We start from the raw sequence: 26842 nt of genomic DNA, 5'->3' as shown, positions 1-26842 counted from the left end.
GTGTTGTATTAAATCTGCCAAGATGAAAGAGTAAAAATCACTTCTGACTGCTATGACAGCTAGTGGACACCTGCTCCAATTTATTTAGCATTGCTACTGTGATAAAGGTGGCTCACTCATATAATAATGTGTGGAGTCTGAATGCTAAAAGCATATTTCAGATTTTGACTTTGTTCAAGACATCTACTGACAAAAAATTAATTTTGTCTTTAGTTTTTTTTTTCCTTTATTCTGTGTATAGTCAGTATATTTCCAATAAAATGCAAAAATGATTTTAGTCCTACAACTTTTGAAAACCTTTAATAGGTCTGAATTATTTGGCAAGATACCCTGAGTGTAAATGTACAGTATTTATTAAAAACCTTCATCCTGTTTTACCTATACATAGCACAGCACAGAAATGGAGTACCAATACATTAGGGCTAAAGACATAAGTGGGATACGAATCCAGTGCAGGGGCAGACTATCAGACATTCACAGTTAGTTTACAGTGACCAATGATAATTAAAGGCAAGTGTTTAAAAAGTGGATGGAAACCAAAGAACCTGGAAAAAAAATCACAGAGACAAAAAAGAGAACATGCAAGCTTCCTTCAGAAAGTGACTCGGGTACAGATTTATGGAGCTTGGACACTGAGGGCTCATTTATACTTCATGCTCAGAACTGCGAACGCGCACGCATCATGGCTGCCACGCATTCCCAGCGTTCATTTGAGTCCTCCTCTGAGCATGTCCTCAGAAATTAACACGATGCGTGCATGAGTTGCAGTACCAACAAAAAGCCGGGGCACAGTGTGATAAAAGTCAGAATATGACATCAGTGTCTCTGTTTACTATCTACAGGTGACAGAAAGCCAATATGCGGATTCTACGGGATCGATGTGTGTGCTTCGATGTCTGATGAATGATTCGATGTGGTGAAGCAAAATGCCGACATACAAATGCATTCTTGGTGCTTTTATATTCAAGCGTTCCCCAACGTAATGACATAATACCTTTTAAAGGTCTCACATACCATCTTCTGTGCCGTCTTTTTTTTTTTTTTTGTACCTTGACAACATCATCAGAATGTATGGCAGCGTATTTGAGCCACAGACAAAAAAATTAAGGGCATGATGAAAAGGTCTATTTTGTGACTAAAGTGGAAATTTCGGCTTTAATCTCAAAATGTCCACTTTAACCTCATAGTTTACTTTATCATTAAAGTAGACCATCGTAAACGTCATCTTAAAACCGATCCGGTTGTTAATCGCTATGGTCTTCTGGGGCTTCCTCCTGACCTGACAACAGCAATTGCCACACAGAACACATTAAATTTAGATATTCCAATTCTCTGCACATTTAGAATCCTTAGATATCATTTTCATAATGAAATGCATTAAAGTATGTATGTTACATTTTGCAGATAATTCGTTAACTTCATTTAAATGATGAATACTGATAATAATTACACATGTTGTGGTGGTAGAGTGGTAGCATTTTGCATGTTTTCCTGGTGGGTTTCTACAGTGTGCTCCGGTTCCCTTCCAAAAAAGTTTTGGGAATTTGGTGATGATAAAATGACAGTAGTGCATGTGTATGCTTGTGTTCACCTTGCGATGAGCTGATGCCCCATCCAGGGATTTTGTTTCTTTCTCACGCCTGATGCTTGCTGGAAAGGGCGAATCCGTGGATTGATGGCTGTAATCATTAAACATCATTTTCAGGGATATGTGGCAAGGTGTCCTTGGAATTTAATGGATATTTCAGGCAATTCACAACACAGTGAAGCCGAACATTTTCTCACCGTGATGATATCTCACACTGCCACCTGGTGGAAACTCCAGAATGACATAAATTACGTGCGCACGTATAAACAGTAAAACGCTTGCCTAGCAGTAGCGTCCACTGGAGCATGCATTGCATTGCGTGAAGTATAAACCTGGCCTAAAAGTACTACCATTGTACAACCAGAAAGTGAAACATAACACAATGTGCACAAATATGCCTTTATGTTTGAATGTAACATGCTTCAGTATACTGCACAAAAATAGAAAATCTAGGATTAAAAAAAGTTAATTGAATTATTAATTCTTTAGCTGAAACAGCATGTGTAATTATAGGACCTACTATACATAAAGGTTTTAGGCTAACTGTTGACTCTGCACTAAGTACACATTTTAAGCCTGTAGCTTTATGAGGGCCTTCTTTCTTTAGAATTATTTAAAACGGTGGTTCTCAACTTCAGTTCTGAGTGACCCTTGTGGCTATGCAGTTTTAGTCCAACCAATTTCATAATCACTGTATCTTTCTTACTTTCAATTCATCTCATTGTTTATACTTTTATTCCAAGAAATTCGGAAATGTTTTTTAAGAAACTTCTGAATAAGTTTCCTTTTCCATTTTATTTTAATTAATTCTTTTCTATGGAATTTGCTTCCTTTAATTACATGCAGTTGCTGACAATGCTGCATGCTAAAGCAGAAGCAATTACTTCAGTACCTCATCCACCTGCCTGTTCATCTGTAAGAAAAGCTTTCAGACAAGCAGAAAACCCAAAATGGCAGTGGAGTTATTTCTACCCTTCGGCAATGTTGCTTACACCTGTATTTGCACTATATCTTGCTAATCAGCATTTGGATACAATTGAAGGAGAAAACTCTTCTGAAAAGGGTTAATTATAAATATTTGTATTCTTTGTCATAGCTTAAATGCCTCCAATTCTTTACTTATTCTTCTAAGGAATATGTGTTGCCCAGACACATAAACAATGAGATCAGTTTAAAGTAAGATTGAGGGACTGTGATTCCTTATAACTCCTCTCCTGGATAATAGAAATCATCAACTTTATATGTCATGTACACAAGCATTACAGAGATCTAACCTCAGTAGATATTGCAGCTCTCATGAAAGTTGTGTCTTTAGGGGTCAAGAAGTGACTACTACACATACAAGAGGAGTTAACTGTGATTTAAGTAAAACTGTATCCATCCTTTTCTGCCCACACCCAAAGGCACATTGAAGGACTTGAAAAAGTAGAAAAGACTGCAGACAACTGCTCAACAGAATCAAAGTCTACACTTTCCAGTAAATTTATTACTCGGTTGTTGCTGGTGAAAAGTTGCCTGCAGGAAACACCTTTGCTGATCACAGTGCACACATCATCCCAGGTCAGGCGAGATGAGGAGGGAGTTCTTTCATTTATTGTTCCAGTACATTGTTTCAAAGATAAAGAGAAGAGAGATCCTCCACCAAGCCAAACAGACAGGTCAGCTAAAATTTCAAGGCAGGAATGTGTTCATCTTTCCTGATTTTGCAAAAGAGGTTGCACAAAAACACACACCCTAACCCAGAGAATTGAAATGTTGCCTGAGTTTCCTTCATTTCAAAATGACTGCTCATCCCTGGTTATTTGATTATTTCTTTAACTCTGGTCATCATATCTTTGTGAACCTAGAGGCTTCTAGATATTTGTTTGTAGCCCATCTAAAGAGTTTTATTTGAACAATATGATTAAAAAACTATGCATTTGTAATAAAGACTGTAATAAGCATTTTGTTTCATTTGAGTAATGAATAATTAAAAATAGGAGTTCTTGTAAGAAACTATAAATGTTGTAAGTCACCTTGGATAATGAAAGTAAAAGTAAATATAAAAGTAAGAAACTGTCAGCACTCCCACTTTATTTATCACTATGTTCCACAAAATTAATAGTGTACATATAATCAAACTGCTGCTCTCCTACCAGGAATCACTCATATTTGTTTGTTAAATATTGTTTCTTCCCACTTTGTAAAGAATAAAAGTTGGTTATCTTAACTCTTTTAAGCTAAACATTCTTTCTTACACATATAAAGTGTAATGAAATTTTAACATGGCCCTTTCAAGGGTGTTCTAATATAAGGAGCAGTTATTAAGGAATAAAGCCTCCTTTCTTTCAAACCGTGTTATTTCCACCTTGATAATAGATTTGTATGGCATAGGGTTAGCACTGCTGCCTCATAACAAGGAGACCAGGGTTCAAACCTCAGGTGCTGGAGGTGCATGAGCTGGGAGGAATGCCTGATCTAATGCTGATGGAATAGGAATTAACACCTCCAACCCTGAGGTCATCATCTCCTCCCAAAATCAAGGAGCTTTTGTTCGCTTTTTGTAAGTGCTTTTGTAAGCAGATTTCCCAAGTACAGGAGTTCATAAACCTTGTGGTGTTCTTTCTGAGTAAGGTTAGTGTTGATCGTGAGCTAACTTAATAAACTGGAGCAGTGGCAAATTGTTGAACTGGACAATAATAATGACACAGGAGCTAAGTTCTTGGACAAAGCATTCAGTTAACTAGCCAGTCTACATATCTATATTCATATATTCACCTATGGCCATGAGACATGTAGTGACCTGTGATAAGTGGTCTGTGGCACAGAGTGACTTTTTAAATAAATAATCGTGTGCTGGGTAGCTTGCAAGCTCGGAATCGGGTGCGAGTGTGCAGAAGCGTGTTTCATTCAGCAGTTACTTGGGGTACCTGGCGATCACGCTGCACACGCAGGCGGATTGGTCAGGTGCCTTAATTGTGCCTCAGGTGAAGCAGCATTTTCCACCTGCACCCAATCAAACAGACAGATAAAGAGGAGGCTGTACAGCAGAGAGGAAAGACAAGGAACAGAAGGAAGGGAAAAGAGGTATGGAAGTTAAAGGATGGAGAGAAGGGCAGAAGCGAGCTGGTGTGACAAGGAGGAAGTAGGTGGACAGGAATGAAGCCCTGGAGATACAGCATGTGGCAGGCACTCAAGAAGGGGCTGAGGATTGTTCCTTTTGAGCATGGGAGCAGGAGCAACATGATTACTCCGGAGGGACTTCTCTATAAGGCTGGGTAATGGCAGCGGGAGTACGAAGGAGTGGAGGCTCAGCGGTGTCCTGTGGAACGCCATGTGGATAAGAAAGTTGTCTGCACCTGTTGGTTGATGTCTCTCCGTGGATTTTAACCTCCGCATTCATTTTCACTTTTACAGATTATTTAAGGAAGACATGGTTGCATTGCACTTTTGAGCACTGTTTGGTTTGTGATGGGTTTTAAATAAAAGCACTGAGCACTTTATGCACCTACTCCTTGCCTGGATATTTGTGATCTCATCTGCCTGGCTTATCTAGGTTACAGTATCAATGGCGGTAGGATCAAGAGGCTCCCAAAGAATAGTGACAGCATGGAGCCAACCCGCATTGCTACATGACCTAAAGAATGAGACTGAAAACAAGTAGCCAAAATATAGTTCCTGTCCAGAATTGCTAGGCTTACTCCCTGAGATCATTAAGTAGAACAGAAGCAACACCAGAACTGGAGGAACCAAGCATAAATGTTTTTGGCATGTACTTATGAGTGGTGGAGGAGCAGGAAAAAGTTTTATTACATAGCATGGCTATGTTAGGTGTTTCAGCTAAGCATATTGCAACTACAATCCTGACCTGTGTAAATGGAGTGAAAGACGTTATATTTAGAATGATTATTTTTGCACAGGTCCAGCCATTACAGGGAGAGGAAATACTGTTTAGATGAGGGGTGACATGTTTTACTAATATGCTGGAATTCTAGGAGGAAGCAACAAATATATTCTGAGTGGTGCATATGAAATCTTGATTTTCAAAAATCATTTGATAATGACCCACATGAGAGGCCGTGAATCAGAAATGACTAAAACGCAGGAAGCAGACGGTTATGGTGTGAGGAACCTTACCAGAATTGGATTATGTTGAGTGGTGTCCCACTGGGGTCAGTGCTATGGCCGCTACTAATTTTTAACAAACAGGCTTAAAGTTGTGAGTATGCAAAACACAGAGTTTACTCTTGTATTTTTATTTATTAATTAATTGTATTATTTATTAGTATTATTTGTCTTCTTATTATTACTTCCCTACTTAGCCATTAGGCTACAAGTATGTGTAAATAATGAAGGCCAGCAATTTGAGCACTCATAAGATTGTACCTAATTGCATTGTGACTTTCTTTTGAATTAATAAAGCTATTGCAATAATCATAACCTGCATGTCTTTTTCCATATGAACAAATGTAAAACTACTTTTAGCCAACCCTATATATAAATTATCTGGATGTGAATATAAACAAGCTGCTGTGGCAGATGGCCGGAGTCCATGCCCGGCCGGGACGCCCCTGCACATTAAATTCATGGGGAGCAGCCATGGACTGTGCAATACCTCTCCCCCTGGACACTAGATGGCTGCCCCCTTGGGTTGGAGTGGTGGCTCAGTTTCCCACAGGGCTCCATGGGAATTGGAGTTGGGTAGTGCCCTGTTGGGTCCCACCAGGGGGTGCTGCAGCTGGGACTCCTGAGCCCGCATGGGCTGTATATTCGCCACACCTAGAAGTTTAGCCGGAACTTGGCAGTCAACCACCTGGAGCACTTCCAGGTGAACTACAAAAGGGGCCAGCAGCCACCACTCAATGGCCAGAGTCGGGAGGAGGAGGTCGAAGCTTGGAGGAGGAGTGGTGGTGCCAGAGAAGAGTGTGTGTTGCATGCTTTATTTGTGTACTGGGGACTGTGCTGTGCCTGTGTGGGTCACGGGAAAGACATGCCCCACAGGTGAATAAAATAAAAAGTTCTTTTGTTTTTATACGTGCCTCCGGGTGTGAGTCTGTGCCGGGTCAGGAGCCTATATAGCGCCTTTTACACTGCTTATGATAACAAGCTAGACGGATTGGCAGATATCTATAATTCACCAAATCATTACAGAGGAACTTGGATAGCATACAAGCTTGGGCAGATTTGTGGCATATACTAGCAAATATAAATATAAGGTATTACACACAGGAAGTAAAATTGTGAGATTTGAATACACAATGGGAGATCTAAAACTAAACCTTATGAGAAGGATTTAGGAGTCATAGTGGACTCATCACTATCAACTTCCAGACAGTGTTCAGAACCCATTACAAATGTAACTAACAGAATGTAAGGTTATACAGCACAATATGTATAAGTCCAAGGAGGAGGCCGAGCTTTATAAAGCATTGGTTAGACCTAACATCAAGTACTGCATGCAGTTTTGGTTGGCGGGCTACAAAAGAGACATAGCAGTGCTAGAAAAAATCCAGAGAAATGCAACTAGGCTTATTCCAAGACTGCAGGGTATGAGGTATGAGGAGAGATTAAAGAAATTTAACTTTTACCGTTTTAGCAAATGGAGATTATGAGGTGACATGATTAAAATATTTTAAATTATGAAAAGAAGTAGTACAGTGGATCCTGGTTGTTACTTTAAGAGGACTTCAGCAAGAACACAGTGGGCACACTTAGAAGCTTAACACAATGATTAGGAAGTTTCTCCTCACACAGGGAACCAATAAGTAACCAAGTAGTATAGTAGACAGAAAAACTTTAGTGACATTCAAAACTTGACTTGATGTTATTTAGGAGCAAATTGTTGAATAGGATTGGAGATATTTGTTGGACTGAATGGCTTGTTCTTGTCAATTTTTTTCTAATGTTCCCTGAGTTAAGGCGAACATAAGAAACTGCCCTCCAAACAAGTGTCATATAAGTCTTTCAGTATCGATCCATGCAATTTCCTAAGGCCACTTTTCCACTACAAGATTAGACCCTAAGCATAAACAATAGTGACCTAAAGGTATTTTGAATACAGGTTGAAAGTGGAGTCTCCAGAAAAAATACAAATGAACATGAGGGATCAAAATTTTATACAGATTACACTCAAGTTGCAGATTATGCAAGGCAAAGATTAAGGTTACATGAACTTATACCTTTACCACCTATATAATGAGATTGACAGAATACTTCATAGTGCAAACCACACAAAGGTACAGAGCCTATTCATAGAAAAAGTGTATTAGCATATAATTAATTATTATGGGATGCTTGCTAAAATCTTCCTGTTGTCACACACGTGCGCATGGGAGGCAGCTAAAGAGGTTGAGTAAGGGCAGTTCCGAAGCATGCCGGGGTGTGGCAGAGTGCACTGACTCTTTTTCTCCCTTTCCTGTAGACCATCCACGGGAGATCCCACCTGGCTCTCTTGACGTCACTTCCGGGACCGAGCCTATGAAAGAAGACCTTGCCGGCCTCGGCCCCTGTGACGTCACGTCTGGACTTGAACCAATGGCTGAAGACCATGAGCCCGATCCATATGATCTCACTTCCTGTCTTCCCCTTTAAAAACCTACACCTTTTCCCTAGTCCCTCACTTCTGTCTTGGATTCGGTTGTATGCACATCAGTGTAGTATTCATTTAAATATGACTTTTGCAGCCAGGAAACCAATTATATGGGTGGCTGCCCCAAACCTTTCTATGACTCTGTGTGAGTTTTGTGACACTGTATACCGCTCTCAGGAAAATTATTTTCCTGGATCATTATGTGTTTTATTGTGTATTTTTCATAATAATTTTACTCAGATTTTTTTGTACTTTTGCATGAATGGTATATCAAGGATAACAAACACAGCAATGTATTCCCACAGGTAGTTTGAGGTTTGAAAATGTTATTGTCTTCTTAGTAAATTCAACACAACAATTGGTAGAATTAGTTTTGGGTTTTGAATACCATAATTAATAATCAAGAAACTCTGCTCAAAATAAATACAATGTAGTTTTTTTTCCAGCAGTGAGTTTTTGGCAAAGCGATTCTTGAGGGAATACATCAAGATGTGATTCAAATAATTTAATCAAAATTTCAGGAAGAAAGGCACTGTTACTTGTTCACATCCAAGGCACTGAAGTAAGAAAAGAAAAGGAAAGCATAAAATAATAGAGGATCCAGTCTCCCAGGACCCCAGAGTGGCAATAATCGCTCTCCAAACAGGTATCCCTTCAGGACAAATAAAGTACATTTCACAGCCTTTCGAAAATTGCACAGGAAACTGCTCCCTTCTTGAGCAAACAATAGCAGATGGAGAAGAACATGTGGTTTTCTTTAAAAATGCTCTAAAGTTTGTTTAAAAAATGGCAAAGCCACAGTGAAAAGAATGTCTTTATTTTGCTTGCTTGTCGGTATGAGTTTTGTTTCTAAAACACTTGCATCGAGATTTAAAATATGTCTTATTGTAAACTGTAATATAAACGGCAGTGTTTAGACATAAATATAAACTCTTTATTTGTGTAAAAGTTGTAATGTTCTTCATAGCATTTATTTAAAATAAAGAAAAACAGATTTGGTTTCACTAACACATTATAGAATCAGAGTATAATTTCACCTTTATTTAAATTCAACAGTTCTTAAAAAATAACCCAACATTTTATTTGCTTATTTATTGCTTTTGCGCATTGTGTAGATGATAAGAAGTAAACTTTACAGAGACTGCTTCATTTAGAACAATGTTACCCAATTTGTATGCTACATACTATATAATTAACCTTCCTTTTGTCTATGAGCAGCACTCAGCACTTATTCACATTAAGTGTTCTCCCCATGCTGAAGATTGTCTTTTTATTTTTTTATTGTTTTGCTGCTCCCTCAGTATTCGCTGTCCCTTTAATGTTGGTTTCATCTAAGAATTGACAAGTCTTCAAACTAATTTGTACTTAATATCATTATTGTTTTTTTTATAGTTTGAACAACATCCCCATAAAAAAGATATTTTTAGGCAACATTTTTACTGTTTAGTTGACTCACACATAAACAGGCCTGGTCATATATAGATATCTGAAAATAATAAAACTAAAGGACAAAACAAGTCAGTCAGTCATTCTCCAACCTGCTATATCCTAACACAGGGTCACGGGGGTCTGCTGGAGTCAATCCCAGCCAACACAGGGTGCAAGGCAGGAACAAATCCTGGGCAGGGTGCCAGGCCACCGCAGGGCACATGCACACACACACACAGACCAAGCACACACACTAGGGACAATTTTGGATGACCAATGCACCCAACTTGCATGTCTTTGGACTGTCGGAGGAAACCCACGAAGACACAGGGAGAACATGCAAACTCCACAAAGTGAGGACCTAGGAAGCGAACCCAGGTCTCCTTACTGCGATGCAGCAGCGCTAACACTGCGCCACCATGCCGCCCAGACAAAACAAGTAATTAATAAAGATTCATGAAATAGAAAATCAAATAAAGCTCATTTTCTGGGCAGGAATAGGTCAGTCATGATGGGATCATGGTGCTTAGGTTTCTCAAAACAGATACTGATGTCAAGGAAAGAGCATCTCAACATGGATGCAGGTGTGCTTGGATACAGTATGAAACTCCATAATTACAACAATGCTTTATGTGGTGCACAAATAAGAATGTTAAGTGATGAACATACGCTATGTAAGCAAGAAACAATACATATATACATATGCACACACTTGCAAATAAGGCAAAAATACTGTAATCCCTGTGTTCAAAGTTTGAACAGCATTATATAGTCTGATGAAAACAAATCTCCACTATTGCTTCAGCTGCCTCCTGGTGGCCATCTTAAGGAAAGGCAACATCTTCAGGTGAATATTACCAGACTAAGTCAACTATCATAAGACCATGCAAGCACCCTGTGAAGAATGTTGAAAAAATTACAGGACAGCATCTTCTCAGAGTTGTATTCATCTATTTCTGTCATATTGTGTTATATTAAACATTACTCATTTTATTAATATTAATGGTATTCCTTTGGATAATTGCACCTTATTTAAATGTACCCTGACAGCATTGTCTTCTTTAATTGGAAATAAAATATCCTGGATATGTTTAATATAACAATAAAATTGACACTCTCTGAGTGACAATTACAAGGCTTAACACACATATGGTTTAAGGACCAATAAGAACAAAATAAACCTTAAAAAAAGAATAGAAAAGTGGTCAATCTAAAAGAGCTTGTTTGGTTAAGATGTCCAAATTGTTCCAAAATATCATTCACTTGGATATAGAGTTGTCAGATTTTCTGTTTTATCGTGACTTATTCCAGTTCCAAAAATCTATTTAATCATTTAAAAGCCTCATAATAAAAAATATCTGCTCAACTGTAGTACCCTTTGCTATAAGGAAAAATATTGACTTTTTTCAGCTCTCATGAGTATACATTTTACATTGGGCTGAAGTTAAAATAATAATTATTTGCTATAATTATTAAATTAATAATAATTAAGTTTTCAGAAGTAACTTTTAATTACAAATTATTTAATTTTATCAAAACATGTTGTGGTCACTAGTTTACTTCCCAAAATGAGTTTAACTTAGTGTAACATATGAAAGATGCATCTCTTCAAAATTCATGAAAGTCAGTGGAATCTTTTTAAATATATTAGTAGATTATAAAATTGAAAAAAAATCCTAAAATTATGTTGCTAATGATAAATAATTTGTAACCTTGAAAACCAAAATTTGAAACAAATTCAAAGTAATACAAATTATTGTGTTAGGATAAAAAGGAAAAAAAGGTTGTCTTTCATTGTTCTTTATTTTAACATAATTTCCGATTTTCTATGGGCATTCACTTTTTTCCTCCACATCCCAAACGTAGCTATGTAACATTGTCTGGTGTCTCTGAACTGTTAGGAGTGAAAGCTGGAGTGTGAGTAAGTGTGCCCTGTGATGAAATGATTTCTGCTATATGCCCTTTTCTGCGCATGTTGACTGAGGCTCACATAACCTTGTAATGGAAAGTGGACAGACAAGTGGATTTCATATAAAGCTATTTCACCTTTCAGTAATTCCGGATCAGATTGAAAAATCAGCAAGAAAAATAAGCATCCATATGAATAATTTTAGAAGTATGAAAGTTATTTTTTACCTATAATCAATTGCAACGACATAATCACAACATTATCCATAACCACTGTTAAGCTTTACTGCAAATATACTTTTGCTAAGGAAATGCAGACTAAATCTATCACATTAAGGTATATTTTCATCTGTTTCTGACTTTGCTATATGTATGATAATATCCTCATTTTCGTAGTCTTCCCCAGTGTTGAGTACAAAAGCTGTGTTATGTTGGGAATGACTAAAGTTATGTTAGCTGTGAAAGAGCTATGTGTGGTATCCAGAGAACAATACAAGTTTACTGACTGCATGATCAATGCTGGATTAGGTTCACATTCTCCAGCGCCTACTCAGCCACCTACACAGGCAGGGGCATGAAAATAAACAAAATGTAAGATATGTCCTTTTTCATGCATTATTGGTGCTATGGTTATTTATTTTTGTATATACTGGAATTGAAATACTTTATCTTTTGGGATAGAAACTTTTGTCAAAATTTAAAGAATGTTCTGGTATTTCATCTTTAGAAATATCCATGATTTTGTTTTTTTACTGGTGTTACTCAGACATGGTTCAGATATTTTTTATGGTATGATGGTAATTTAATTTTTCTTTCGTATGGACAGGCACGTCCTGGAACACCACAGTGTCTTGTAATTATTGATTGGGAAAACAAATAACTGAAGCTATTACATTTGTGTATTATCCAGGGCTGCAGCTATGGGTAATAAGGGGGCCCTTGACCATTCAGAGCTCGTTCCAATCACCAGCAGCCAGCAAACCTTTTCTTCTTAATTTTTTTTATTAAAATACAGAAGGAGAATACAGAACAGCACCAAGTAGCACACTCCAACAAATGGAAGGTATAGTGTAGCTCTTCTAGGCTAAGACAGAGTGATTTGTAAGTCGTTTACCTAATTCATATCTTACTTTCTACAGTATACGCCTGGCTGCTAGTACTGAAAATAGAGCTGGATTCATTCAAGGCTTGTTTGTTTGATCAGGAAGCCTACTCCAATTCTTAAATATGAAAACCAGCACATACAGTCAGTCATTTTCTAACCTGCTTAGTTCTGAACACAGCTGCAGGGGTCTGTTGGAGCCTATCCCAGCTAGCATAGGGTGCAAGGCAGGACCAAACTCAGAACAGGGGAAAACCAGCACATTAAGTATTTTTCAGTTATTCATGTAGCCTTGTATTTTGCTGTACATCTCTGCCTCTTTGTATATGACTTTTAACATCTCTGTGTCTTTAATGTTATTATGTCAAACCCATTTTTAAATGCCATTTCAGTTATAATAGTAGTAATATTCTTTATTCTGTGATACTTATGATATATGTTCTCCCTTGGATAAGTCGGGACTTGATTTTACAGTATAATTTCTGTTATTTTATAATGTCGGTTGTATAAGTCGAATATGGAAAACTCACGCTATTGGTCCAAGAGACTATGATATGCTAACTGCCACCTGAGTAAGTAACCACGCAGCACACTGGCATTTTTTCTATGTATTGTGCCTATGTGACCACACAGTAATACCCGAACTATCCCGAAGCGACGTTTGCACTGTTTTGTGCTTTTTGTATCTCACACCCTCATATACCTTTATTGTACGATGGAGCATTCGATCAGAAGAAAACATGAAGCTGTTTTTAAATTGAAAACCATTGAGAAGTGGCGAAACAAATTGGTAACTGCGCTGCTGCAACAAAATCCGATGTATCTGAGAAACTGGTGTGAGACTGGAGGAAGCAGGAAGATGTAAAAAAAAAAAAAATGAAGTGTTGTATTTTTAAACGGTCATATAAGTTGGATCTTGAAATCAGTGAATATAAATGGTATCTGGTTTCAAATATTGAGTTATACCAAATACACTGCTTATGCAACTGAGGATTTGTACATTTCTGTGAACAGAATTTCATATCTATGTACCCGATACTATTAAACACTAAAAGGTGATATAGTGTTTGTGTTTTAAAAGATTACCTATAACAAGTTGCAGTTTTGTCTTTATTTGCTGACTATAAACTGAACAATGTGTGTTGGTTGCATTTGAGAAAGGTATTTTTCTTAAGAAATCTCTCTCTATATATATATGTTTATATATATTGTGAACGGGACCCGGACACAGACAGGCGGACATGGTGTTTTCACCCACAAACACGTTTATTTACAATAATCCTATTTACAAAGTCCAAAAGCTTTAGTGCACACAAACCCCTTCAAGTCCCCCAAAGTCCTGGCCACACAATGCCTTCTTCTTCGGGCCACCTCCTACTCTCTCTCGTCTCTGACCTTGTCCTTCTTCCACCCGACTCCAGCCTCGAATGAAGGGAGGCGGCCCCTTTTATTAGCACCCGGATGTGCTCCAGGTGAATTCCGGCAATCACCCACTGACACGCCCCTGTGTGGCGGAAGTGCCGGCTGTACTCCCGGAAGCTCTCCGGGTGTCCCTTCTTCTCTTCCCCCCCAGCACTTCCAGAGGTCCAGGGCTCCAAAGGCATCAGGGCGCCCCCTGGCGGTGACCATGGGCCCCTACAGGGTTGGGCTTCCAAGCCCTCTACCCGTGGCCCCCAAAGCAACCAGGGTGGCGGCCCCCACGTGATCCAGGGTGGGCATAGACCCTCTTCCGGTCCTTCAGGGTGTCCCGGCCGGGTCGCCCCTGACATCTCTGACAATATATATATATATCGGCAGGTGCAGAAGTCTCAGAAATCGCTTGTTTGTAATGACTACCTCTAAAGATTTGCAAAAAAATATTAGGTTAAGGGTCCCATCAGTTTAATCCATGCCATTTTCAATTTTGTTATTGTTTGAAATATTCTCCTGAATCAAAACTGCAAAACAAAGTTTAATTTTTGTTAAATACAGAATAAACAATGATGGGAGCCAATTACTTTTATCAGTTTCAAGTTATTTAATGGACAATTATAGGTTCTTCTTTTTTTGTGGGAGGGTTCCCAAAAATTTGTCCACATCTGAAAGTTGATTCACTGACTGACTCACTCATTCGCTCACTCATTAACAAAACCACTATTTTAAAAAACTGAAATTTGGCCAGATGGTACTGTACATCTAGGGCAGTAGGTATCATCTAAGAAATGACATTTTGATATATCAATATATCCCTATAGCAGAAAAACTAAATACTCCAATGTTTGTTGAAAAATGAAAATATTTATTTGTCGGCAATAATGCTGTTGCGACTGGAATATTCTTTGGTAGTGCGCCCTTTTTCATCTCAGCACTGACAAGTGATTGCATGTAGAAATGGGGCTTGCGGTACATACAAATGAACACTGCAAGCAGAAGCACGCCACTGACTAAGCCAAAATAGGGCTGCCGACAAGTGAAGAACAGCAGCACAAAAAAAAGGGGAGCTTGCAGAATGGAAAATGAGATGTGAAGTGGACAAAGGAATGTTAGGAGAAGCTCAAAGAAGACGTAGTTAGCAAATTGCCTCCTTGGGTACATGCAGTACTCCCAATACTGACAGCTTCTTCTTACTCCTCCTATAATATCTATACAAATTCAAGCCAGATTGATTTGTTGATTAAGCTTATATACATATTCTTCACTTGCACAGCTCAGTAAAGGGTCCACCACAAACAGAACAAACAGGATGAGGACATTGTACATAGTTCACAAGATCATTTCTTTTAACCTGATGTTTTCTGTACAAAGCTTATAATGTTCAGTTTATTGCATTAGGCAAATAAATGTGCAGCCTGTAAATGTTAAAGCTGTATGTAATAATTTAAAGTAAAATACAATTCAGCATATATTGCTTTTGATTTAATTCCTCCTGCACATTAAAGTGTTTAATTAAAATCAAATTGAAGCTACCATTTTTACAGGTTGTATTATAACCAGCATTCCCATAATTCCTATTAATTAACTGTTTAAACTGTTTTCTTCATGGGCAATTGTATATAGCATGTTCAAAACTAAGGAGCTCCAGTTAACTAATTATGTTAGCCCAGGGAAAAAATAACAAATATTGTACATAGAAAAGTACTCTGTACTTAATATTATCTTGTGATGCATCTGATTAACTTGCAACACTATAACTGAGGCCCATTTTCTTAGGAAATTTCCAGGGCAAAGCCAGCCTACTATGAATATATAGATATATATAAAGAATTCATTTTAAACAAATTAGTCATCAGTTTTACTTACTTTTTAATTGAACATAACATACAATTGACTCCAGGTTAACTCCACATCCATTCTTTGCACCATTAAGAAAGTAAAAAAGTGGGAAAAAGTTGACTGTATAATGATTGAGCAGTTTGCTCAAAATATAAAGGTAATATCTATATATATATAATTCACTAAGGCAAGACGACCATGGAAAGCACGCCGGAAGGGGCGTGGATTCACTAAGCCGACACGCGGAGACACCTATGGCGACGCAGGAAGGAGCCACGCCCACCAACTCCAAGACCATTGGATACGACGACAACTCGCAGAGCCACGCCCACCAACTCAGACGCGATGACACAGAAAAAATGGCGTCATTTATATTAGTCTGTCGTAGAGGCAACATGCAGCTCCGACCCACGCTGACTGTTCATAGAGGCATGTTTCTCGCGGAGGTGAATCGCCATATGCAGCGTGTATCCCATGGGATCCTTAAAACATTCCTTTACAACTGAGGTTAGAAAACAATGAAGTAAGCAGTCTTTAAAAAACGAGTTTTCGGTTATGATGCACGACCGCGTGACCATAGCAAACTGTTTTACACGCTACATACAGCAATTCGCATCCGCGACAAACATGCGTCTACTTAGATACTCCTGCACTTTGTACACACCCCCCTCCCACCGTGGTCGGGTGTCTTGATGGATTATATATAGAAAGGCAGCCAAAACCGCACAGAGCAATGAAAAGTCTACGTGAGTCACAGGTGCATCTGGACTGTACAAAGACGACAACGACTCGAGTGACGAGTTGAAGGTGGCCACATGAGCAGGCAGTGCATACTGAACAAAAAATCAGCAGACTAGCATGACGGAGGGAGCGGAGTGGATGTCCTTCTCCTCTCCTCCCGTTCCACCCTCCGCGCCACACGGACAATTGTGTGTTGGTTCGTTCCGTGCATTGGTTAAAACCCAATTAAGGAAGCTGTCTTTAAAAACCAATAAGCCCTGTGCCTCTGTTTCATTACCGTCTCACCTGCTTCACCAATGCAGGCCCCACAACAGGGCAGCCAACCGGGTAACCAAAGTCTTTGGGTTCAGGGGGGAGTATGGTTACAAAGCTGAAACTTAAAGGAATTGACGGAAGGGCACCACCAGGTGTGAAGCCTTTCGCTTCATTTGACTCAACACAGGAAACCTCACCCGCCCGACACGGAGAGGATTGACAGATTGATAGCTCTTTCTCGATTCTGTGGGTGGTGGTGCATGGCAGTTCTTAGTTGGTGGAGTGATTTGGCTGGTTATTTCCGAAAACGAACAAGACTCCCGCCTGCCAAATAGTTACATGACCCAACAACGGTTGGCGTCCAAATTCTTAGAGGGACAAGTGGCTTTCAGCCACGTGAGATTGAGCATTAACAGGTCTGTGATGCACTTGTATGTCCGGTACTGCACGCGCGCTACACTGAATGGATCAACGTGTGTCTACCTGGCGCGGGGAGCCGTGGGTAAGCCGTTAAACACCATTCGTGATGGAGACTGTGGCTTGCAATTGTTCCCCACGAACGAGAAATTCCCAGTACATGCGGGTCATACGCTCGCACTGATTACGTCCCTACCCTTTGTAAAACCCCCCCCCCCATGTTCGTGTGACTTGGTGGATTATATATAAAAAAGCAGCCGGATCCGCAAAGAACAATGAAAATTCAACGTGGAAACCGACTGAGGCGGTGTTCGGAAAATTAACAGTCAACGTGACTCACAGGTGCGTGTGGACTGTACACAGACGAAAGCGACTCAGGTAGGAGTTGGGGCGGCACATAAGTGGGCAGTGCGTACTGAACGAGCCGCTCAACCCCGCCCTTCGCTTGAAGGAGAAGGCGCAACGGCGCTCCTCCGGTTTTCAGTCACGGACAACTGTATGTTGGTTCGTGGCGTGCATTGTTGCAATGTTACTTTTCTTGGTGGTTTATTAAATTACGGATTTTTCAAATGTTTATTTCTTCCTCTGTGCTTAAAAATCATTTAAAAAGCGGCCTGATTATATGGCGCGGGTTGGCTAGTATGTTAATATTTGTTTAGATTTTAATATTGTTTTTTACTGCATATAAGGAAAGAAATATTAGTTCAAAGGTTTAAAATTTATCATGAAGTGTGACCATTCTACATAAGCCAGTAGTTGCTAATATAACATTGGAGAGACTGATTTCAGCTGTTTTTAAATATATTGTATGTCTGTAGTACTAGGGTGTTGTACTGTATTAGCCACTACTGTATGAATGTAGAGAAAAGTCAATGTGTCATTTTGCTTGACTTTACACTAAATATATTGTATAAATAGAACAAAGACAGCTACATTTCATATTGACTGAATACAATATACAAAGGTACAACCTAAAAAAACAGATTCTTTCTGGAGTAAAAGAAACTTTTTGAAGAATTTCTGTACAAAAATATATATTTAAGAGAAAAAACATCAATTATTTAGGGCAAAAATTTTTGTTTACTGAATCCATTGAGAGGAAAATTGTTTCCTATAATTTATCCACAGGATAACTGCCTTTAATGGTTGCAATCAATGGATGGGAATATTTACCACAGCCATATTTCAGACAATAGTTAGGTCTTAAGTTAATTCAAACAGAATGTGTTTTTAAATAATGGTTTTCATACTTTTTTCATACTCATAATTGTAAGTATTGCACCAACACATATTTTGAGTTATTAGAGAAACACATGTTACACTTGGAATTAAACAATCAATCTCGAAGATGAGAAAATATTCCCTTAGATTTCTTTTTATTTAATGTGTTTTCCAGCATTATTTTTTATCTCTTTAACAATCTATTTGTTTTTATCTTCATTATCGGTGTGTCAACTGTTATAACACTACAATTTCTCCTTAGGATCAATAAAGTATGCATGCACAGTATTTACTCGTATGAAAGTATGTATGTGCAACCATCTCCCTTTTCGCATTATTACATTCTAATTTTAATCTTTGCTTTACATTAATTAACCAGGCTGTTATAGTATTCTTAGACAAAATATTATCTCAAAGCAATTTCATGAAGTAAACTGTTAAGGGAGATATATATTAATAAAGAATCACATTATGAACCATGAATATTTTTGAACAAACACTTCTGCAAATTTAGTCCTAAATCTATTATCATCAGATTACAGAACCCAATTTTTTATCATAGGTAGGCTTCAATTAAGAAGACTACTTGAAAATTAACAATTATATATAAAATTAAAACTGATTAAAAATAAATTTAACAATTATATATAAAATTAAAACTAATTAAAAATTAATTAGCATGTAATTCATTTTTTACCTTAGGAATTCCTGCACTGTCAAGCCATACTTCATTAATAGACTCGAGTGGAAGACCTTGTCTAGAAAAGAAATACAGACATGTATTTGTCATACAAACATAGTGCATTATTCATTTAAATATAATTTGTGTCTGTGTATCAGAGCTTACTAAATAGACCTGACTGTGGCTTGTATTATAGTCATGATGGTGGAAGCAGTTATCTGTAGAAGACACAGCCGTTTAATTCAATCTGAGTTTAGCCACATGTCTTGGATTGACTCGGTGACATTTAATGTAAACTTAATATTACAGATAACTACATTAACAATGTTAGTTGTTTCAAAAGACAAAAGATGGATAGACAACAACTTCCACATAATGCATCTAAATAATAAAAAAAATAAATTTTTCTGAAAAACATTCACAGCTGAGAAACTCTTTTGGAAAGAAAGAGAAATCATTTGAGTCAGGTGAGAGCTTTCTAGATATTATACAAATAACAACAATAAACTACAGCCTTCAATTGATAAATAAATGCCTTTGGCTTTCACAAAATTTCTGTAACCAGGAGAGCTGCATTGATGTGACACTGCAGAGAGAACATCATCCTACTCTCTTTAAAGTGCAAAATGCAGCCATTACCATGTTACGCATCTGAATGTAGAATAGTTTTTGCTGAGATTGACAAGAGATTCATATATACATTTTTTCTTTAACAGTTGGAATAGTTTATAGGATATGACAAAACATAAAACCTGAAAACCCTAGAACGATCTGAAAGAATCTGACTTAGCAAATTATAATAAAAACAAAGTGATTAAAATATTTTACTAATGCATGTTTTTCTTCTGTAGTTCTTTCTATCCTCAGCCAATGAGACATCACCACCACATCAAAATCAATGGAATTAGATGACATAGCCAAAATAATATATTAAGAAAGCACACAAAAATTAAATAACAATAAGTCTAAATTAGAGTAAAAAAATGTTAACAATTTACATTATGAGGTAGAAGTACATAATAAACAAGAATAGCTGTGCCAGATATTCGAATTACTAAAATGTGTGCTTCCATTTAAATGTTTGAAGTCAAAATATTCTTGGTTGTAACAGTAATCTATCATTTCTCACCCTCTGACAGAGGTTTATTGAGGCTTAGATCCCTAGTAAAGCATCAAAAATAACATCATATTTGTAATCAATGGCTTTCAAATAGTCCAAAATGATACCCAACATGCTTATGTTTGTCACTTATCATTTTTAACCTTCTGAAATTGGCTCTTAGAAGACTAAGTCCACCGACAACAAAAAAAATATAAAAACATTTCTCATAAGTTTTAACGACAACCTCGAAGCAGAGTATTACATGCCTGTGTCACTACATTAAACATGTCTGTATTAATCACCTTCATTTTTTCAAAGTTTTGTAAAATCAAGCAACTTTGTCCCCTTATATCCCCTCAGATTAGTTGGTTGGTGAAGGCACCTATTGGTTAAGGATGTAATTTTCTACACAAAATATGGTCAGACAATTGTCTAAAAATGAGGGTTGTTTGGGTCTAGAGGGCCAAAAATAGGGGGAACTCCAAAAAGCTCAACATCTTACATAACTAAACATCAAGACAATTGAAGTAATTATTATGAACTCAATTAAATAATGTGTACTCTTGTCTCATTCGAAATTTATAATCTTGTCTCATTTGTAACCTAAGACAACTTTTATGTTTGTAGTTGAGTATTTCTTTTAATTAATCCAGGTTGCCCAGGATTGGCATTTTCAAGACTAAACAAAAGTGGGAAGAAAACGTGCATTTAGATAATAGGTCTTTGTTACTATTTGGGTTGTGCACCAAGCAGTTGGGGAACAGTCTTAGGCATTTTAGCACTTTTCTGCATTGGATATTTGTTACTCTATTATCTTGCTTGAATAGTTTGAACAGCCATCTCACATTCACAGCCAGCTTAAACTGCAAATGTAAAAAAACTACTTTAGGGGGCAAACTGAAGTTCCCTGCCAGACATACATTGTTTGGAATGAGTGTAGATTATTGGGATTTTTAAAAATCTTGATGGATCACAATACTATAAAAAGAGAAAGATATCTTTATATGAGGCAGATGCAGAGAGATGAGTGTCAGAAGAGCAACTAAGCAGGGTTGAATTTAGATTATTTTCTGTCTGTATATTTGGCTGTAAATCTGTATGTGGCAAAATGATATATATATGTAGGAGATGAAAACTGCCCAAACACTAACATATCTGAAATGTTTTCAAGGCTTTTTGGACTGTAATTCAGCATTTTTACGTTTATTACACTGGTCTGTAAAACCTTGGCAACAGAAATGCTCTATCGCATGTAGCTTTTGAGAGATGAAGGTTTAAAATTAAAAAACATTATTTAAGAGAAAAAGTGTAATGTATTATGAAAATTATACATTCAGACTTGAATATGTCATAAATTACACATATAACTGGTTTAAATTTAACAGAAAGTAGTCACTTTTTTTCCCACTTACGGTCCGGTCCCTCTGAGAGTGTTTCATGGTGAAATAACCAACAGATGTCTGCTAACATAGATTCACTCCACATTTTACTCTAATGTCTTTACATCTGAGTGAAATCCTGGTGGAACTTCTCCCCATGTTCACCAGAGTCTGATCTCAGGTTTTCAAAGAAAGAATAGAAAGTAAAAGCATATGGAATTAATTTTTACAGATATGTTACACATAAGTGCTAGGTAGGAGGAGAGAAGCTGCTCAACTAGGTCTATGTTATTTTCCACCTTTTTACTCCCAAGAAAATTGTGACATATGTATTTTTTTGCCAATAAAGGAAGCATTTCTATTCATTTATTATCTGCTTACCAGCTACCTGTTCAAGACAATGGATAGATAGATCAACCAGACTTTTCTGTAAAAAAACATTTAAACAATTTTCTCTCTTCTGGACAATAAAAAATGTGTCAATTAAACCTTCTATATATAAATTCTTATCCATTTTAAAGTTATAAGAACAGAAAAAAAACTGATTTAAGGCAAAAAGGGTGTAGCAAATACTTGATTTTGGGTTGTTTCCACCATAATTAATGTTAATAACGAGGATGCCTGCAATTTGTCAACTGAAAATATAAAAACAAATTATATTCTGAGCATGATACTTATGCCATAAATCAAACACAGTTTTTTTGAAAATGGCATTTTTCATTGAATCCGATTATCTCATGGAAAGGGTTTGTAGTTGAAAAATTCCAATTTCAGAAATTGATTCAGCACAACTAAACCTATCGAGTACACCAAATGTTTGTACAGGAGGGTTTTGGTGAAGGCCATTGTTATTAGTTGGCTCAAACCCTGATGGACTTCTGATGTGTCTGTTGTCACACAGCCATTCAAAATGCAAACTGTGTGCTGCTTATATGAATTAGCTTCAGCACAGTATACAGATACAGTAAGAAGATCAATTTTCTCTTCTTAAAGACAACCCTTCTTTAAAGTACTGTAGTATATAAGGGTGAATGAGCTGTGATGTTTCTTCCCTATTTAGCGTTTTATTAATTTCTATAATTTTGCTTTTCACAGAAAGCACCACCACAAGGCCCTTTACAAAACAAATATGAATACAGTTCACTTACATTTTAACTGTACCTACCTTTCAATTTCTGGAAAATGTCCCAGAAGCATTTTCAGAAAATCCTTAATGTGGAAAAAGGAATGGCATTAGTGTATAGCATATTAACACAAACCTCAGTTTTTACTAATCAAATGTCTGAGATTCATAGGTTACAATGAACAATGTAATTAATGTGTATGTGCTCTCTAACTTATTTTTTTTCCCTGTACTGTGCAATATCAATTTAATACTTGAAATGAAGCATCAATTATTTCTTACAAACTTCTGCTGTGAAAAAGGAAATCAAAAGGGAGAAATAAGTGCCAAGGGCTTGATGGGACACATATTTAAGAATATTCCCCACAGATAAAAGTGAGATGCATCCAAAATCATTCTGTGCAAACAGGGCCGGTAGTGGGTGAAGCCTTGACAGGCACTATTGCAGTTCTCCTAAACAACTACATGGAAGGCAGGAATACCAACAAGATACTATTTACTGTATATGCATTATATGCAGGAGAATGAGCATCACTGTAAAGACTCTAAACATTCAAAAAGTCACATACAAGTAAAAATGGGAGGACAAAGCAGAAACATAGTCAACAGGCAGGCAAACAATCAAACAAAACCAAATGTTAAAGCCTATTTGTAAACTAGAAGCAAAGTCAAAAAAAGAAGGCAAAAGTTCTATTTCTATCTTAGCTTTCTTGCCACTAACTATACTACAAAAATCAACTGGTATTTGGGTTTATTTTTTGGTCATAACTTACGCACTGCCACCTTCTACAGGAGAAAAATTAAAATATAGGATTAAAGGTAGCAAGAAGAAAATAGCAATCTTTGGGCTAGGGTGGCACTAAAACCTCCTAGAATGGTGCTATTTGTGTCAAAATGTAATGTCCATGTACAATGCTAGAGATGGGTGAACCAGCAGATGTCAGGTGTGCACCTAACTCTCTTCTAAGAGTAAGAGTGAGTTAAGCAATGAAAGATGGAAGAACATGGTACACTGCAGGGAAGCTGAGTTGTCTCCCCTTTATTCATATTATAAGACTAAGAATAATACGAACAGCTACCATTGTAGAATGCTAATGTAAAAACTTGCACCACTAAATTTCCCATATTAAAAAGTAAACACAGAACAGCCCACCTGAGACAGAATAAGCTGACCATGAAATTTTTCCACAAAATCTCGAAAAAACTGGAGATATAATTCTTCTTTAATTTTGCTGGCTAAAAAACGTAGAAGAAAGAAACCCTAAAAACAGAAAATAATATGCACTGTAATTAATTCTTCAACAGGAAATACATTCTTTAGTATAATTTTGCACTTAAACAGTAATAGTATTCAAAATGTTAAAGCTGAGCCTGGATAGACTTTAGCTTCAGGAACACCAACATGTCAAATCTGATGTTTGACACATGGACCACTTAATTAGAATAATTTCAACTTAAAACCAACCAGAGCAGCAGATTCTAATGCATAGACAACCACTTAAAATGAATAAACAGAACAAAAAAGTAAATTACATTTTGTTAAAACAAACTAATATAAATAAAAACTAGAAATTTGAACAAATGTATAGGGTGAATTTGTTTTTTTTTAATGAAACAAAGGTAGTGCAGGGTCTTAATGTTAACTGGATTTGATTAGAAATTATCATTAAACATACTGTATTATATTGTGTCACCATTCAAGATGCAATTAACAACAATTTAGTAAACACCAATTATAATTATTCACATTTTATTTATGCTGTTACATTTGGTAACTGCAACAGAAATTAGCGTGAAGTCAGAACACATGGGAAAATGAAAATCAGTTCATTCATTGCAGAGTGTTCACAAATATCAAACTGATAATAGTAAATGGATCATTTGGAAGGGATTTAGAGACAAAGGAAGTTTAAAAAAAATATTCTTGCTTGAATGTACTATTCACGATGCAACACATTGCCTATCATAAGTTTAACTTTAACAACAGATGAAATGATAAAAGGTCAAGTTACTCTTCCAAATGTGACGATTGAGAAGAATCAACATACTATAAACAGTTGATACAGTATTAAATTCAAAAAGATTCAACCTTCATAAATTACACAGAAGATAAGGAATAAAACAAACAGCATACAGTTGTGCTTGAACGTTTGTGAACCCTTTAGAATTTTCTATATTTCTGCATAAATATATATATATACGTATATAAATATATTTTCACTCAAGTCCTAAAAAGTAGATAAAGAGAAACCAGTTAAACAAATGAGACAAAAATATTATACTTGGTCATTTATTTATTGAGGAAAATGATCGAATATCACATATTTGTGAGTGTCAAAAGTATGTGAACCTCTAGGATTAGCAGTTAGTTTGAAGGTGAAATTCGAGTCAGGTGTTTTCAATCAATGGGATGACAATCAGGTGTGAGTGAGCACCCTGTGTTATTTAAAGAACAAGGATCTATCAAAGTCTGCTCTTCACAACACACGTTTGTGGAAGTGTATCATGGCACAAACAAAGGAGATTTCTGAGGACCTCAGAAAATGAGTTGTTGATGCTCATCAGGCTGGAAAAGGTTACAAAACCATCTCTAAAGAGTTTGGACTCCAACAATCCACAGTCAGACAGATTGTGTACAAATGGAGGAAGTTCAACACCATTGTTACCCTCCCCAGGAGTGGTCGACCAACAAAGATCACTCCAAGAGCAAGGCATGCAATAGTCAGCGAGGTCACAAAGGACCCCAGGGTAACTTCTAAGCAACTGAAGGCCTCTCTCACATTGGCTAATGTTCATGTTCATGAGTCCACCATCAGGAGAACACTGGACAACAATGGTGTGCATTGCAGGGTTGCAAGGAACAACAACAACAACATTTATTTATATAGCTCATTTTCATACAAACAGTAGCTCAAAGTGCTTTACATATTAAAGAATAGAAAAATAAAAGACACAATAAGAAAACAAAATAAATCAACATTAAGTAACATCGAATAAGAGTAAGGTTCAATGGCAAGGGGGGGACAGAAAAAACAAAAAAACTCCAGATGGCTGGAGAAAAAATAAAATCTGTAGGGATTCCAGACCATGAGACCGCCCAGTCCCCTCTGGGCATTCTACCTAACATAAATGAAACAGTCCTCTTTGGATTTAGGGTTCTCACGGAAGGGCTTGATGAAGATGGTCACGAAGAATTCTGCCTTTTAATCCATCCATCATTGGTGGAGCATCATGAAGCTTTGAGTAGGTGGAGGTGGCACAGGCCACCAGCACAAATAAACCGGAAAAAGAAACAGAAAAGAGAGTAGGGGTCAGTACGGATTTTAGAGCCACCATGAATAGTTATTATGATGAATTGAACATATAGAGTATCAGGATTAAGTTAAATTGAAGTTATGAGAAGGCCATGTTAAAGTAATGTGTTTTCAGCAGTGTTTTAAACTGCTCTACTGTATCAGCCTGGCGAATTCCTATTGGCAGGCTATTCCAGATTTTAGGTGCATAACAGCAGAAGGCCACCTCACCACTTCTTTTAAGTTTTGTTCTTGGAATTCTAAGGAGACACTCATTTGAGGATCTGAGGTTACGATTTGGAATATAAGGTGTCAGATTTTCTCCCTGTCAGGTAGGATTCAAACCAATTTAAGACTGTGCCAGAGAGGCCCACCCATTGACTAAGGAGATTTCTAAGAATATTATGATCAATGGTGTCAAATGCAGCACTCAAATCTAAGAGGATGAGAACAGATAAATGGCCTCTGTCTGCATTCACTCGCAAATCATTTACTACTTTAACGAGTGCCGTTTCTGTACTGTGATTTGTTCTAAAACCCGACTGAAATTTATCAAGAATAGCATGTTTATTGAGGTGGTCATTTAACTGCATAATGACTGCCTTCTCCAGAACTTTACTTAAGAAAGGCAGGTTAGAGATGGGTCTAAAATTTTCAAGAGCTGACGGGTCGAGATTATGTTTCTTAAGAAGGGGTTTAACTACAGCAGTCTTAAGACAGTCTGGAAAGACCCCCGTATCTAATGACGAATTTACTATGTCCAGAACATTATCAATTAGCACG

At 37.2% G+C, this 26842-nt stretch overlaps 1 protein-coding gene across 8 annotated transcripts in view; it reads right to left on the bottom strand.

The window, feature by feature from the left end:
* Positions 1-26842, bottom strand: part of LOC120532647 (aminopeptidase O (putative)) — a 233214-nt gene that overhangs the window by 104724 nt on the left and 101648 nt on the right. For all 8 annotated transcript variants that reach the window (XR_005634332.1, XR_005634333.1, XM_039758846.1 and 5 more), the window contains exons 9-11: positions 23920-24027; positions 22809-22852; positions 19178-19238 (exon numbers count right to left, since the gene is read on the bottom strand). Coding sequence is in view for 6 of the 8 variants with exons in the window: in XM_039758846.1 (XP_039614780.1) it covers positions 19178-19238; positions 22809-22852; positions 23920-24027 (213 nt within the window). In the remaining 2 variants the exon portion in view is untranslated. The remainder of the gene's footprint in view (positions 1-19177; positions 19239-22808; positions 22853-23919; positions 24028-26842) is intronic.

Source organism: Polypterus senegalus, chromosome 7, assembly GCF_016835505.1.
Source record: "Polypterus senegalus isolate Bchr_013 chromosome 7, ASM1683550v1, whole genome shotgun sequence".
NCBI classification, from domain to species: domain Eukaryota; kingdom Metazoa; phylum Chordata; class Cladistia; order Polypteriformes; family Polypteridae; genus Polypterus; species Polypterus senegalus.
The sequence above is the reverse complement of the archived record's forward strand: the minus strand, read 5'-3'. Positions and strand labels throughout refer to the sequence as shown.